The 16,891-nt window shown below is 33.9% G+C and overlaps 2 protein-coding genes across 2 annotated transcripts; both read left to right on the forward strand.

The window, feature by feature from the left end:
• Positions 1-1,410: 1,410 nt before the first annotated feature.
• LOC113328071 lies at positions 1,411-6,032 on the forward strand. The gene is made up of 2 exons (XM_026575163.1): positions 1,411-1,428; positions 5,388-6,032. Exons 1-2 carry the CDS (start codon positions 1,411-1,413, stop codon positions 6,030-6,032), a joined length of 663 nt encoding a protein of 220 aa, XP_026430948.1.
• A 9,099-nt stretch (positions 6,033-15,131) lies between these two features.
• LOC113328072 (zinc finger MYM-type protein 1-like) lies at positions 15,132-16,396 on the forward strand. Its single transcript, XM_026575164.1, has 3 exons — positions 15,132-15,159; positions 15,281-15,951; positions 16,058-16,396. The coding sequence occupies exons 1-3, from the start codon at positions 15,132-15,134 to the stop codon at positions 16,394-16,396; spliced, it is 1,038 nt and encodes a 345-aa protein (XP_026430949.1).
• Positions 16,397-16,891: the final 495 nt, after the last annotated feature.

A 16,891-nucleotide genomic window follows, 5' to 3' on the forward strand; every position in this document is an offset into this window, starting at 1 on the left:
TTTGGGCTTGGGCTAAGAAATGAATAAGGAAGATCAAAAAGAGAGAAACCTGAAAGTCCGGGATCATGGGTTTTGTTTTTAAAATTTATATACATGTCATGGTCTTGAAACTTGCAGGTGCAGCATCCATCCCGTAACTGTATCGTAACCCCTGACCTTATTCTTCTTGCATATTGATGGTTGGTTACAAGCATTTGCGTAATTTTCAGTTACGTGGCTAGCGCTTCATTGGAAGGCATCATTCCCAGGTACGTGATAGTATTCAGATATCTTTAGTGTTTTGAAAGAATACACAAACGCGATAATCGATTAACCACTAATCCTGGATGATCTTAGGTGGTAAATATCAGAGAGAACACGCCAACAACTTATTGCTTGTTAATAGTACGACGATTTTATTTTTGAAAGATAAAGAAAAAATATACTCCGCGTGCAGCAAAAGAGAGAACGCACCCACCCTAGCTATATAGCATGATTCTTTTAAGATGAAAATTCCAAATCAAAAAACCAAAATTTTGATGAAGTCTTCGTCAACTGGAGAACTGCAACAAAAAAAGAAAAAGAAGCTTTTACTATTATTTTTTGTTAGAAGTACAAAGACTTTAGTTAGAGGCCCCATGAACATCATGTCATTTTTGTTACAAGTATAGAAGTGTAGAAAGTGATTTCTGAACTACATAAATTATCGAGCTAAGGAAACCATTGGGTGAATTGGGTTGTGCTTGATGCACATATATCAACAGTGAGGCAATTCTGTAGGCATTTTTAAAATGACACTTTCGATTACTAGAGTTTTTGGATAGTATTTTTGATCTAAATTCGATTATAGCACTTTGGTCTTTGATATGTTTCACTTGGTATTAAGATGCTATGGTGGCTTAATATTTGTAAATCCAAGTGATCGATGGAACCCAAGTATATTAATAACAAATGATAATTAAGTCACTTAATTTAAGTGACACTAGCATTCTTACTTTGAATTATTTTATTTTTTTCTTTTCTGCGAGAATAGGGTTATTATTTTATTAAAGGAAAAAAAAGAAATCGCAGAATACAATTCAGTTACAAAAGTATTCACATTCAGTTACAATTTAGTTATACTTTCCCTTCCATTATCATTTTCCAGTGTGTTATGAGTTGATTGAACTTAATAAATTGAACTAGTTTGGTGCTTTTAATTTCATCAATGGCCACCGTAGCTTCTCTTCCTCTTTTTACTGCCATTAGCCTTTGGTTTCTTTCATTTCATATTACTCAGATGATAGCAAATATTAACAAGGGTCGTATCTTTCTTCCTCTGTTTATCCCTTTCTTTACTTTCCATGCCAGCATTTGATGTTCCATGTTTTTGGACTGAACCCATTTCTAATTGAATTCTTTAATGAAGTAGTTCCAGATTTCTGAGGCATAATGGCAGTGCAAGAAGATGTGAGCAATTGTTTCCTCCTCTGTTTTGCTGAAGTTGCATCTTGAGTTTTGGATTTCACACCCCCTTTTGATAAGGTTATCTGTTGTAGCAGTGACATTTTGTAACACCATCCACATAAATAATTGTACCTTGGGAGGCACAAATTTGATCCAAATGCTTTGCAGGTAAGCTCATCTGAGTTGTTGTTCAAAACTGGAGTTGACCCAATGTGCATTATTAGGTTCATGATATCTTGCATTTTCTCCACTGTTAGATTCCTGTTAAATTGCACATTCCATCTACCATTTTGTATTAGTTGTTGAATGTATCCATATTTATGTGTAGCTTTTCTATAAGCAGCAGGAAATAGTGACTTTAGGTTGTTTGTTCATTTCCAAATGTCTTGCCAAAATCTAATTGATGCTCCATTATTTTTTATGAGAGTTGTATTCTGCCCAATAATTTGTCTTGACTTTTGTATACCTTTCCAGAATCCTCTGCCATGAGGTGTAGTTAGGGTTTTAGCCCATAGGTCATTATCTTCACCTTTTACTTTCTCCTTTATCACTTTCCTCCACAATGCTTGTTTCTCCTTCTTATATCTCCATGACCATTTTGCAAGTAGTGCTTTATTGGTTAATCTGAGATTTCTTATTCCCAATCCCCCTTTTTTTCTTTGAGATGCAAACCTTTCTCCAAGCTATCCAATTTATTTTCTTTTTTTCTGCTGATGAACCCCAAAGAAAGTTCCTCATGATTTGAATGAGTTTCTTTTCTACACACACAGGCATAGGAATGATAGACATGAAATAAATAGGCATGGCTGCAAGAGTGCTTTTGATTAGGACCAATCTATTTGCTTTGTTGAAAAATTTCCTTCTCCAAGGTGCAAGTCTTTTCTGAACCTTCTCTATGATTTCATCCCATATTATTTTTTTGTTATAAGTTGCTCCTATTGGCATTCCTAGGTATTTGAGAGGTAGCTTCTCAATTTTGCATCTTAGGATCTCTACACAGTTCTTGACTTTATTGTCAGCTCCAATACTCACTACTGATCTCTTCTACAAGTTGATTAGCAATCCAGTAATAGCTTCATATATTTGAAGTATTAATAACAGATTTTCTACCTCCTCTTTTCTTGCGTCAATGAAGACTAGCGTGTCATCAGCAAATTGAAGGTGTGTTATCATGTCTTGATTGTTGATGTAGAAACCCTTGAACATATTTATTTCCATAGCGTTCTTCATCAGTTTAATGAATATCTCATCTACTAGGATAAACAAGAAAGGAGACAACGGGTCTCCTTGTCTCAATCCTTTTTATGGGCTAAATCTTTCAGTGGATGCTCCATTTATTATCAAGGAACGTTGAATAGTGGTAATACACCAACAGATCCAGCTCCTCCACTTTATTCCAAAACCATATGCTTGAAGTACATGATTCACTGTGTGCTAGCTGATATTGTCAAATGCTTTTTGTATATCCATCTTGCACAACAATCCTGGTTTCTTTCTTTTTAATCTTGAATCAATCATCCCCAGCAACTAAAATCCCATCTAATATTTGTTTGTCCTTAATGAATGCACTTTGACTGTCAGATATCAATTTTGGTAAAACTGATTTGAATCTTTCAGCTAGAATCTTGGATACAATCTCGTACAAGCTCCCTACTAAACTGATTTGAAAATTGTTGTTGGAAGTTCTTGTTGGAATGCGAATTCACAGAGAAAATGTACTACTACTACTTCGCTACTTTGTAGTTCCTTTCCCATCTATTATTATCCACTTGCATATCTTTATGTTCTCCTTCAAACAGAAACTCATAATGCGAGTGACACCATATATATGGACTCCGGACACTGCCAAGTGCCACCTCTTGTTTTTATAATCAGGTTAAATATCAACCGTTGGGATTCAAATCCAAAGATTATGAAACTTTACCCCAAGGAAATGTAGTAATACATAGATAAATTGTTAGTTGATTGATTACCATGAAAGCATTTCCGATGTGTAGTCGGTTACGATAGATACATTGTTTCATAATTGATTTGGTAGCTCTTCTTGTGTGCCTCGTATGTTTAGAACACAAGTCTATAATTCATATTACGGCGGTAATTATATATACTGACAGAGAATTACTAGTGCATTAATTACCCATAAATGAAACTGATTGTATAGACTTGCAAGGGTCTTTTAGCTTGTACGCTGCGGAAACCTAGGAAGGCCAAGTACTCTAAACCTTAAGATGTGATTTGTATTGAATCCATCAATCTGAAATCCAAACCAATGTTATGGTGGTGGCCAAGTAACTAAGTGTGAATTCCAACCTATACTCTCTTATTTTTCATTTGGTTTATAACTTTCATTAAACAGTCGCGTAATTGTATCGACAGATGGAGCATGCTCACCCAAATGTATCATTCTTAGGTGCGTAATACTACACTGATGTCTTTACTAATAGAAACTTGAAACCAAATAACTATGATGTATATGTGAGTGTGTCAGATAAGTATGTGTCAAGTCAACAGGTCAATGTTGACTTGACATGTGCTGATTTAATACAGCCTTAAATACTCTGTAATAAAAACTCATTAAAATTTGTCTGAAAAATATTTTCTTTCAATAATATCAAGAATATTAGTTTCTCATGGTATCAGACAGATGATCCTGAGCCAAAACAATTCATTCTAAGATCTTTCTCAATAATCTTTTTCATCAAATCTTACAAGAATCAAACAACTTTCATATACAAATTTTACAGATTCAATAATTGTTCTCAACAATTTTTGTTCAAATCTTTGAAGTCAGATCTGGTTCGTCAACGATTTTTTTGTCTCAACATCTTTACGGATTCAGTTAATGTAATCTGCAACAATCGTTTATCGAAGAAGAAACGATATGGGTTCAAATTATAATTCCAATTCGGCTGCTCAAATGGGTAATACATCTGACTTTACTTTTCCATTCACAAACATCTCAAATTGTGTTTCTACAAAATTAGGTCCGAACAATTTTTTGTTGTGGCAAGATCAGATGAAAACTATCTTGATTTCCACTGATTTATATATATTGTTATGTCAATGGTGAAATTCAAGAACCTGTTAAACAGGTTGAAATTGATGGATTTTAAAGATAAATCTAGAATGGATCTTATGGAGGAAAATTGATTGTTTTATTATCAGTTGTATGAAGGCAACTTTTACAGATTCTATCTTTGGTGATGTCTTAGGGTTGTCTACTTCTATAGAAATATGGGAATTTATTGAAACTAGCTTTAGAAGCAAATTCATGGCAAGAAACAATATCTTAGAAGTCAGCTTCATAATGTAAAAAAAAAGGAAATTCAACTGTTTTGATATACTTACACAATGTCAAGAATATAGCTGACTCTCTTACAACAATTGGAGAAAAAGTTAGTGATACTGATTTGGTAATGTATGTATTGAATGGGCTAGGAAGAGAGTTTGATACTTTTTTTATAGCTGCTCAGAATCGAGAGACTCCTCTCACTCGTGAATCATGAAGAATGGCTAATTGAGCAACAACATAATTCTAGTGTTACGTATGACTCTCAACAAACTACTGCATTCTATAGTAGAAATGGGATGAAAAATTACTGAAATACTAAATATATAGCTCTGAAAATCGGCGATCGACTCGGTCAATTTTTTCTTTGTTTTTTTGTTCATTTTTCGAGAATCTGTAACATTAATTCAGATATTTTCTTATATATCTAATTATTCAAGTTAAACTTTTCTTCAGTTGTTAGGTATCAGTCTTTAATTTCAGATATTTTCCATTAAAAGTTGCAAATATGAAGTTTTCTAGTGGATCTGGATTTCTCAGTTTCAATAAATTTCTTCGAACAAGAATGAATTCTGGATCGATTTTAAATGCAACTAATTTTAAGTTTGCTTCAGATCAACAAAAGATGAATTCTGAGTCTGATCAATATAAAATTCCTTAATTATATATACAGGATGAAGATTTAGATGAGAGTATTGATGAATGGAAATTTAGTTTAATTGGGAGATTGGATTTTGTTAAGTTGAAATTTACAACTGCTGAAGAAGAATTAAGAAAACAGTGGATAATTAAAGGAAAATTTAAATTAATCCCTCTTGGTAAAGGTTTTTTTGTTATTAAGCTTGAAAATGAAATTGATATGAAGTATATTTGGAATGGGTATTGGATGGTGAACTCTCAGGTATTTAAACTGAGATTATGGGAATCTAATTTTAATCCTACAGCTCAAAAATCTACTACAACTTTCGTTTGGGTTAATTTTCTTGGTTTGGGTATTGAGTACTGGAAGGAGAAAATGCTAATTTCTATGGGAGATGCAATTGGCAGAGCAATTAAAGTTGGGGATACTACTCTGAAAAGAGAAGTGGGTTACTACGCCAGTGTTTTAGTGGAGGTTGATTTAGAAATAAATGTTCCTCATCAAATTGTAGTTAACTCCAAATATGGGAGTTTTGAACAAGAGGTCCAAATACCTAAGTTACCTAAATTTTGCAGTCATTGTAAGGTTGTGGGTCACCTGGTTACTGAATGTAGGGTGTTAAGGAAGGAAGATGCACAAGAAGTTGAAGAAAATGATAATAACTATGTTATTCCTTAAAAGGTTTGGAGGATTAAAGATAGACCAATACCTCATCCTATTGGTTTTGATATCTGTAAAAACCCAACTAAAAACACTTCAAAGAATGATGTTAATGATCTATTTAGTGAAGATGAGATAGTTGATGTCATTATTCCTCCAGTGGAGAATTCTCTTGCTTAACATACTAATCCTGGAAGTCAAAATTCAGGTAAATTTCATATACTTCAAAATTTCATAAATGAAGATTTTCCTCCTATGAGTGTGAACAAACTTTTGGAAGTTGCAACAAGTAGCTCCTCTGCTGTCAATTCTTTTATTGTGGAAGCTGATAGGGAGATGCCAGTAAAGGAAATAGTAAAAAAAAATTGTCAAGCCTAAACCAATTAGTCTGATTACTACAAGAAAACAAAATACTACCTTGAATTTAGTGAAACAGAAAAAAAGAATATGAAGTCCTGGTCCTTCTCAATCTTCTATTTATAAATGAAGACTCTCTTCCTTAATGTCAGAGGCTTAAGGAGACCTAGAGCCAAAGACAAACTAAGGAGTTTAGTTAAAAAATTTAGTCTTAGGATAGTAAGAGTTTAAAGTTACCAGGAATGCATCACAAGCTAATACATAATTCTACAAATGAGATAAAAGGTAACATATGGCTTTTATGGAGTGCTTCAATAACTGAACCTTCTGTTGTTTCAATTAATAATCAAGTGACAACAGTAAATGTGGGTGGAGTTTTAGTGTCTTGTATTCATGCTGCTTCTCTTGCAGCTGACAAAAAAGAATTATGGTTGGAATTATAGAAAATGAGTAATATGGATCTCCCATGGTTATTAATTGGTGATTTTAATACAGTACTAAGTGTAGATGAGAAAAAGTAAGGGAGAACACCATTAAGAGTATCGATGCAAGATTTTCATGAAGCTATGAATGTTTGTAATCTAATGCAGGCTCCAAAATAAGGATTACAGTTTACATGGTGTAATAATAAAGCTGGTATCAAAAGGATAGTGTGCACTTTGGATAGAGCTTTAACTTAAAATGGAGTGAGAAATATCCTGGATGGAGCTATAAAGTTGGAGTGAGAAGTATTTCAGATCACAGTCCTTTATTGGGATCATGTATTACTGTTCCAAAACCTAAAAATGTTCCATTCAGAATGCTTAAAGTATGGTTAGAACATGAAGATTTCAAGAGACTAATTCAAGAAGTATGGGCTACAGAAGTTATATGAAACCCAATGTTTGTTTTTATGCAGAAGTTGAAGATAATGAAGAATTAAGGATTGGAACTGGAATGTTTTTGGTGATGTTAGAGTAAAATTGGCAAAGGCAGAGGAGGAGGTTTTAAATTCAACTACAATATCATACCAGAATCCTAGTGATACTATATTATTAAATAATTTGGTTGTGACAAGAGGGAAACAAGAAATACCCAATCAACAACTTCACTCCATTTTACAACAAAAATCTAGGTAGAAGTGGTTAAAATATGGTGCTTCTAATAAAAGTTTCTTCCATACTTCAATAAAGATAAGACGAGCTGCAAATGGCATCACTGAGTTGGAGGATGATAATGGCTCAATAGTTACAGTTCCAACAAGTTTCTCATTTTATAGAACAACATTTTGAAGAGAAGTTTAAGTTTAAAAATGTGACTTTGCTGATGGAATTTTTGATGCCATACCTGAAGTAGTCACTCTAAGAGATAATAAGATGCTAGAAGGTGTTCCCTCAATTCAAGAAATAAAAGATGTTGTTTTTTCACTTAATGCAGATAGTGCTCCTGGGTCTGATGGTTTTCCAGGTTTCTTTTATAGATTTGCTTGGGAGATAATTGATGAAGATTTAATCAAAGCTATTCAATACAGTTGGATAAAATGTTTTATACCAAGAGGACTAAACTCTAATTTCCTATTTCTGCTGCCAAAGGTAAAATGTGCTAGAAGACCAAATCAGTTCAGGCCCATAGGGCTCAGCAATTTCTGTTTTAAAATATTTACCAAGATCATGACAACAAGAATGTATGGAATGCTGGATAAAATTGTTTCTAGTCAGCAAGGTGCTTTTATAAAAGGCAGGTGTATACAAGAGAAAGTTGTTTTGGCTTCAGAAATGATTAATGAGCTGGATACAAAAAGGAGAGGTGGTAATATAGGCTTAAAACTGGATATCACTCAAGCATATGATTCTCTGAGCTGGGAGTTTGTTTTTGAAGTAATGAAGAGATTTGTTTTTTCTCAAAAATGTGTTAACTGGATTCATCAATTGTTCACATCAGCTAGAATCTCCGTGTTAGCAGATGGTGGCCCTGTTGGTTTTTCTGAAGTCAGCAGGGGATTGAGACAAGGTGATCCTTTGTCACCCATTTTTTTTGTGATTGCTAAAGATGTTTTGAGCAGAAGCCTTACTAAAATGGTTGTAGAAAGAAAAATCATTCCCGTGATCAACTACAGAGATGTGCAGCCAACTCATATCTTATTTGCTGATGATGTTTTTTTGTTCTTTAATGGACACAAGAGATACAAACTGTTATGAAACTTTTACAAGATTATCTATTATCTTCTAGACAAGTGATAAATCAGCAAAAAAAGTACACTTTTTATTGGTGGAGTAAATGAGCAAAGGAAACAAATATTGGCAAATGAATTTCAAATGAATGTATCTAGTTTGCCTGACAAGTATCTTGGAGTGATTTTGAATCCAGGGAGGGTAAAGTCAACTACAGTTTTGGGGGTGGTACAAATGTTACAGAACAGGTTGACAAGCTGGATTGGGAAAATGCTATCTTTTATGGACACTCTATTTAAATCCATATTAAGTAGCATTCCAATCTATAATATGTCAGTATATAAGTGACCCTTAAGTGTGGTGAAAATTTGTGAAAAATTGATAAGGAACTTTCTATGGACTGGTAACCCATATGAGAGAAAATGTGTGACTTTGAAATGGGAAAACACATGTGCACCAATGAAGGAAGGAGGCTGGAAGTTGTAAATAAGTCACTATTAATGACTGGGGAATGGATTACAAGTTACAAAAAGTCACTATTAGTGTGGAAAATTCAATTATCTGAAGCAGAATGGGAAAGATTTATGAGAGAAAAATACACTAAAGTGACTGGGGAATGGATTACAAGTTACAAAAAGTCTTTTATATGGCCTGGTTTGAAATGGGTCATTGAAGAAGTACAACAACATACAAGATGGATAACAGGGGATGGCACACAAATTTCTGTATGGAATGATTCTTAGATTAAAGATAGGCATCTAAAAGAACTATTTGAAGAAGCTGAATATATGAAGCAAAATGCTAACATTAAGGTAGCAGACTTAATAGTAAATGGAGTTTGGTTGTTTCCTCAGAGAATGTTAAATTATATTAAGGTGGAGGAATTACCAGTAATCTCAGGCCAAGAGGATAGAAGAATCTGGGTAGGAACTTTGTCTGGTGAATTTACTGTTTCTTCAGCTGCTGAATTGATAAGGAAAAGGTACAATAAAGTAGATTGGGCTAGACATGTGTCTAATCCAGTGCTACATCCTACAACATCCAGTAACATATGGAAAATAGTCCAAGATGTCTGTGCAACTGATGAAAAAATGCAAGGAAAAGGCTTCAGTTTAGCATCTAAGTGTTATATATGTGGGAAGGATACATACAATATTGAGCATATTTTGTGGAAGTGTAACTTCAGTCAGCTAATCTGGGAATGGTTGGGTGGAATTTTTCTCTTCTGCAATCCTAAATCTTATGAAGAGGTAATGCAATTTGCAAAGAATAAAAGTGGTGCAGTTAAAGAAGTGTGGAGTCTGGATGCTCCAATAACTATGATGGAAATTTTGTTTCTAAGGAACAAAATATGTTTTGAGGATGAAAAGGGGATCTTGGTCAATATAAAGATGAGAATAAAACAGTATGTCAAAGACTATGCCTTGAGAATAAGGAATCATATGTGTGATTGTAGTTATGACTACATGATATTCAAATATTTTGAGATCAAGAATCAACCAATAAAGCTCCAGAGGATTGTTGAGCTAAGTTTCTGTCTACCTGAAGTATATCAGATACTCATTTGCTGTGATGGTGCGCGCTTCTAGAGGTAATCCAGGAGCACCAGGTATGGGATTTGTTTGCAGAGGAGAGAATGGAGAGTTTATATGTGCATAATCAAGAGGATTGGGTACAACAACTAACTTCATAGCTGAAATAATGGCAATCATTGGAGCAGCTGAATGGGTAGTGGAAAATAACAGTTTTGATATATGTATTCAATCTGATTCAAATGCAGCAATAACAGCTTACACATCTGGGAAGATTCCTTCGATAGTTCAAGCAAGATGGCAGAGAATAAAGATGATATTCAGGAGGATTCAATTTGTTCATAGTATGAGGGAAATAAATTCTTCTGCAGATGTTATGGCCAAGAAGGGTGCAGGCCTGAGTATGGGTGTATGTCAGAAGTACTCAAGAAAAACCAGGTTTTATTACTTCTCTGTAATTGCCTGACAAAACCTATTACAGATTCTGTTAAGATTTAGTTTCATTGGGTTTTGCTTTCATTCCTGGAAAATGGACATTTTTGCAGTTTTTTACTCCTTCATTTTTATTTGGGCTTGTAAATAATTTTCAGCTTTGACTTTGAGATGTATTTTTTCTTAAATGAGTAATACAAAAATTGATTAAGCAAAAAAAATATAGTAGAAATGGGTCTTCTAATAATTTCCATGGTAATGGAAGAGGCAAGTCCAAGAATAATGGTGGTACTGGATCTCATAATAATTTCAGTGGTAATGGAAAAGGTACTGGTTATAATGCAAGAAGTTATGGGAATAGTTCTTATCAAGGAAATGATTTTCATCAAGGAAGTAGTTCTTCTCAAGGGAATAGTTCATCTCAAGGAAATTCTTATCAAGGCAGTAGTTTTGGACAAATAAATGGAGGTAGAAGAGATTTTTATATGGTTGATTGTCAAATTTGTCGTAAAAAGGGACATTATACTAGCAAATGTTATTTTAGATATCATCTTCCAACTTTTACTAATTCTGCAAATGAAGCACAACTTGGTTCTTCTCAACAAGCCTTTACTACTTTAAATGAGGAGAGTCCTTATTCCGATCCTTCTACATCAAATGCTTCTCATTGGATTTCTGATTCTGGAGCCACTTCACATATGACTGGAGATGAAACTTTACTGCAACATACTTCAAACTATAAAGAAAAGGATCATGTTCAAGTTGGAAATGGACAAAGCACATAGAAATTCATTATCATAAAGTCAGAGAACTTGTTGAAGAAGGATTTCTAAAGCTACAACATATTTCTTCAGAGGATCAGTTGGCTGATATTTTCATAAAAGGATTGTGCTTTCCTTCTTTCTCCAGGATTTTGCATAAACTGTTGGATTCTCATGCAGACAAGGATTCTTCTACTTCACCTGCTTCCTCTATTACAATATCAGAAATACACTCTTGAGTTGTTTGTTTTTCTCTTTTGAATTTTTTGTTTTTCTTTTCTCAATTTGATTCTCTTTTCACAGTATCGTATTGAAGGGAGAATATTAGGTATATATGAGTGTGTCAGATAAGGATGTGTCAATTCAACAGGTCAATGTTGACTTGACTTATGCTGATTTAATACAGCCTTAAATACTCTGTAATAACAACTCATTAAAATGTGTCCGAAAGATATTTTCTTTCAATAATATTAGTTTCTCAATAACCACAAATCTTAGTTTAATTAAGTTGTACGTACCCTTAAACTAAAATTTGAACGAGCTGCTACCAGCTAGTTAAAGTGATTTGTGCATGCACTTTCACCGTGTGAAACCACTTTATATGATAACTTAAACTGCATTGAAATTGTTTCGATCAACATGCATACCAAAAGGAAGAAAAAAAAAAGATACAATATGATCAACATGCATACACATGTTATTGAGTCACCAACATTCCACTAAGAAAATCACGGGGTCCCCTATAATCACTATCATTGAAGTTACTGAGACGAGCCATTGAAATTATTGGATTCTATCTTTTTTTTTTCTTAACGCAGGTACAATATAAGTCTTTAGCCACGTGAATAATAGTCACTTTCATTGAATCATGTGCTGGTACTCAATAATTAGTTTCCATTTTTTTTCTCTCTCACATTCTGCGTTTAAGAAAACCCACCCATGACTCCTAGAAATTGAAAATACGAAATGAAGAAAACTGAAATTGTGATGAATTTGTCTTCGTCAAGTTGAAAACTACAAAAAAAAAATGAAAAGAAAAAGATGTAATTGATATGCTTTACTCACATTTCAAGCAAAGCGTCGTGCTGGAATACTATTAACCTGAAAGACTCTAGCTAGCAGTTCCCATGAGCATCATGTCTTTTATTTCAAATGAATCAGTGTTAAATACAGCAATGAGTCAAAGTGTTGGACTCACTGTGTTATAAGTAACATAACCAATTATTGTTGCTTACGTAGTTGTCAGTTTACTGATTAAACCTAAATTCACTGCTTGATGCGCTCACGTTTACAATAAGGACATTCTGTAAGCATCTTTAAAATGGCACTGAGTAACATTTTCAGGCAAAATTTTCATGGGGCTCAAATAGCGATTTAATTACAGATGGGAGTGGAACTATAAAGTCCAAACTAGCATTAGTACATTTTCTCTGTGAATCCGCATTCCAACTATAAGCTAGTCATATAAACCGCATTTTCTCTGTGAATCCGCATTCCAACTATAAGCTAGTCATATAAACCACTAATCCTAGTTTATCAGTCTTAAGATGCAAATATGATAGAAAACGCGTTACTGATCCTAGTTGGTTGAAAATTCTAAATGAGAAAGCCCAAATTGTGAGGAATTTGTCTTCATCATTCATCAAGTTGAAATCTACGAGAGGAAAAAAAAAAAGAGAAAGAAAAAGTTGTTAGACAGATGCACTCACACTGTGATCATGACTGCTAAAAATTGAAAGGGCAGAATGCAGAAACTGATATTGTGAAGAAATGAAAGGATAAGAAAAAGAAAAAAAAAAAGCGAAATTGATATACTTAAACGGATATGTAACGGATTTGTCTTTCTCAGGTTAATAACTACAGGATATGAAAGAAAAAGAAAAAGATGAAATCGATATACTTTACTAAAATTTGAAGTAAAGCGCTGTGTTGGAATAATTACTAAAACGCTTTAAGAACAGTTCTTATGGTAATGTTCAAACTCAAAATTTTGTTTAATCATGTGGATGGTCAAACGGGTTTCTCCACTATGGTAAAGCATGACAAAATGAACAGATTTAGTTTTTTAGGGCCCCACTAATATTTCTTTTTAATATAAAATGCTTTATAGGATAAAGTTGAAATATAAAATATAATATTGTGGTGAGATAAAATAGGATGAAGTGAGATAAAATATGATAAGATAGGATAAAAGTGAGATAAAATATGATAAAGTGAGAAAAATATTAGTAAAAAAACTGAATTTGCAGTGGGTGTTCATGCTAGTGACTCCAGATATTGTGCTAGTGACGCCCGCATTGTGCAGGTGACGCCCGCGTTTCTTCTTGGCTCGCGCGTCCTTACAACAGACGTGCGTCTAATGGTGTGACTCGATGTTCAAATGAACAGATCTGTTCATCTGAACATCCATTTTCTTGATTTGTTCATCCCATAGTGGAATCAAAATGAACAAACTCTTAATTTGTTCATCCCATAGAAATTTCTCTAAGTAGCATCGTCATGAGCAATAAGCATCATGTCTTTTCGTAACATTACCAAATACTGTCGTTAAGGCAGTTTCCAGTTAACTAATCGAACCTAAATTCACTGCTCGATGTGCATGTACATTTCCAATGAGGAAATTTTGTAATCATTTTAAAAATTACATTCTGTTACACTTTCCAAGATCGTTTTTCATGGGATCAAATAACAATATATATAATTGGCGGAATGTGTCAAAACAAAAAATAAAATATAATAACAAAAAATAAAATATAATAAAATAAACACAAAATTGATTAAAAAGAACAAAATCAACAATTCCTGCGTGAAATGGACAGTTAGATTTTGATACTGTTTAAATGGACAAAAATGTAAAAATAGGCATGATGTAACCAGTTTAATCGTGATCATTTTCAAATATTTTTTCTTATTTTTAATTTACACAGGATGTATCCAGTTTCATCCTTGCTATTTTTTAAATTTAAGCTAGGATGAAACCTGTTCCATCCTTACTATTTTTTTTTTGGCCATTTCACCCAAACTATTTTTTACTCGTCTATTTGAACCGTGATTTAAAAATATTTGGACAAATGACCCATTTTCCGTAAAATAAAATAACAATGTAGCTCTAAGCTAAGTTAGATCTTTGAATTTTATAACATATTTGTATTAGCACATTTTATAGTAACATATAATTTTACCATCTTTGAATTTCAGTTCCGACGATTGATATTTGATGATGCTAAAATAAGGAGTGACAATGCCCACATGTATATAGTGTCACTGGCATTATAAGTTTCCGCTTAAATGGGAACAAAGAGATGTGCAAGTGGACAATAATAGATGGGAGTGGAACTACAAGCTAACGATGTACTTGCAGTACATTTTCTCTGTGAACTCGCATTCCAACAATGAGTTCTAACCATAATTTTCAAAGGTTGTATGGAACCAATGTGAGAATGCGACATTTACCAAACAGATAAGAGCTAGTGGTCACTGATCAGTAATTACTACCCATGACGAGCATTTCATAAACAAATAACATATTTACATGTCTAGTGACTCTACTCCATAAAAAATTATCTCTAGTGTTTTCCTATACACCACAAACTCGAAATCACTTAACCACTAATCCAAGTTTAATTAAGTTGTGCCCTGAACTAAAATTTGAACAAGCCGTGTTACCAAGTAAAGTCTTTTTTATGTGATCACGCGTTGGAAGTGTTTCCGTCAAAATTAAGAGGTGGGTGGTCTAAGCTAAGTGAAATTTATGAATTACTCTCCGAACCTGTTCAACAATCCGTGAGAAGATATCCTTACCAGCGTTTATATTTCATGAAAGGTAAAATCCACAGGACTCAAATTGTGCGAATTATTTGTGAACGTTGGTGGAACAAAGCAAATATGTTCTTTTTCAAGGATTTCGAGTGTCGTAAGTTCTATTTCTTGCATCCTTGGTAAGCCACTCCCACTTCCATGGCTGGCATTCCAAGGATATCCCTTTAGAAGAAACAATGAATGGAAAAACTCCAAAAATTGTGGAAATTTTCTAGAACTCGTGAAATTTTCGGCAAAGCTTAATAAGGATATTTCTGAAGTCGTTTTAGATAATGCACAAGGAAATGCCAAGTATATCTCTCCTGCGATTCAAAAAGAAATACTTAATATTTTTGCTGTTAAAGTTAGAGAGAAAATTCGTAAAGATATTGAAAATGCCAAGTTCTTCATTCTTGTTGATGAATCAAAGGATAATTCAGGTACAGAACAAATGGCAATTGTTGTGAGGTATGTTGACAAGGAAGGGAATGTGAAAGAACGTTTCTTTGATGTACAACGTGTTGATAATGTGTGTTCTCTAACTCTGAAAAATGGAAGTATGAATGTTCTTACTCGCTTCGACCTCCAAGTTCAGAATTTGCGTGGTCAAGGATATGATGGTGCTAACAACATGTGGGGTGCAATGAATGGATTGCAAGCATTATTTCTTAAAGACTGCCCATATGCATATTATGTACATTGCTTCGCACATCGGCTCCAATTGGCTCTAGAAAAAGCAGCTAAAAATAATGGGAATGTTTGGAGCTTCTACTCTATGCTAAATTCTATTATTACCCTAGTCACTGCTTCATCCAGGCGCACAAGTGATTTTCAATCCGCTCAAGAGGAAGACACGGAAATAAAAATACAAAATGGGGATGTAGAGACGGGCAAAGGAGATAACCAGGTTGGTACCTTACGACGAGCTTCAGATACTCGTTGGAGTTCTCATTATAATTCTGCTTGCAGCTTGATACGTTTGTTTGATCCTACTTGTATGCTAATAAAAAAAGCTTGGAACTTGTGAATCTAGTGATGACTATTCTGTTGGGGAAGCACAAGATACCGACGAAAATATTAAATCATTTAAGTTTATCTTTGTTTTACTCTTAATGCATAAGATAATGGGCATCATCGATACACTTTGTCAAGGCCTCCAACTGAAATCACAAGATATCGTAAATGCTATGAATTTGGTTTCACCTACCAAAACACTTCTTCAGAGATTGAGAGATGATGGATGGAAAAAGCTTTTGGAATCTGTTGAATTGTTTTGTGAGAAGCATGATACTCATATGCCAGATATGAAAGCTCGACATCTTATTGGTACTGGTCGTTCGTGCCAGATATGAAAGCTCGACATATATTTAATGCGGTCATAGATGTTCAATTGGTTGAGTTAAAGACTAGGTTTCCGGAAGACACAATGAAACTTCTTATTCTTAGTGCCGCTTTGGATCCTAGAGATTCATTTAGGTGTTTCAAAATAGAAGGTATTTGCATGCTCGCTGAAAAGTTCTATACAGCAGACTTTAGTAATCAAGATATACATATATTGAGAAATCAGTTGGAGCATTATGAAGTTGACGTGCTTTCTCATTCATCTTTTCAAGGATTATCTACTACTGCTGAACCCTGTCGGCGAATGTTTGAAACATGTAAGTCAGTTATTTACTGTGAGATTGATAAAATTATACGCCTAGTATTGACACTTCCTGTTTCTACGGCAACTGCGGAACGCGTTTTCTCAGCTACGAATTGTGTTAAAACAACCATACAGAATAAAGTGGGGTAAGATTTTCTTAATGATTCCATAATGATTTACATCGAAAGACTCCTTGCGGAAG

The sequence above is a fragment of the Papaver somniferum genome, unplaced genomic scaffold, assembly GCF_003573695.1.
Source record: "Papaver somniferum cultivar HN1 unplaced genomic scaffold, ASM357369v1 unplaced-scaffold_107, whole genome shotgun sequence".
NCBI classification, from domain to species: domain Eukaryota; kingdom Viridiplantae; phylum Streptophyta; class Magnoliopsida; order Ranunculales; family Papaveraceae; genus Papaver; species Papaver somniferum.

What these genes read in the sequence shown, in the direction of transcription:
- LOC113328072 (XM_026575164.1), top strand. Translation starts at nt 15,132, where the DNA reads ATGTTCTTTTTCAAGGATTTCGAGTGTC. An exon ending in TTTCAAGGATTTCGAGTGTC is followed by an intron (nt 15,160 to 15,280) that starts GTAAGTTCTATT and finishes GAAATTTTCTAG; the next exon opens with AACTCGTGAAATTTTCGGCA. An exon ending in CGGGCAAAGGAGATAACCAG is followed by an intron (nt 15,952 to 16,057) that starts GTTGGTACCTTA and finishes TAATAAAAAAAG; the next exon opens with CTTGGAACTTGTGAATCTAG.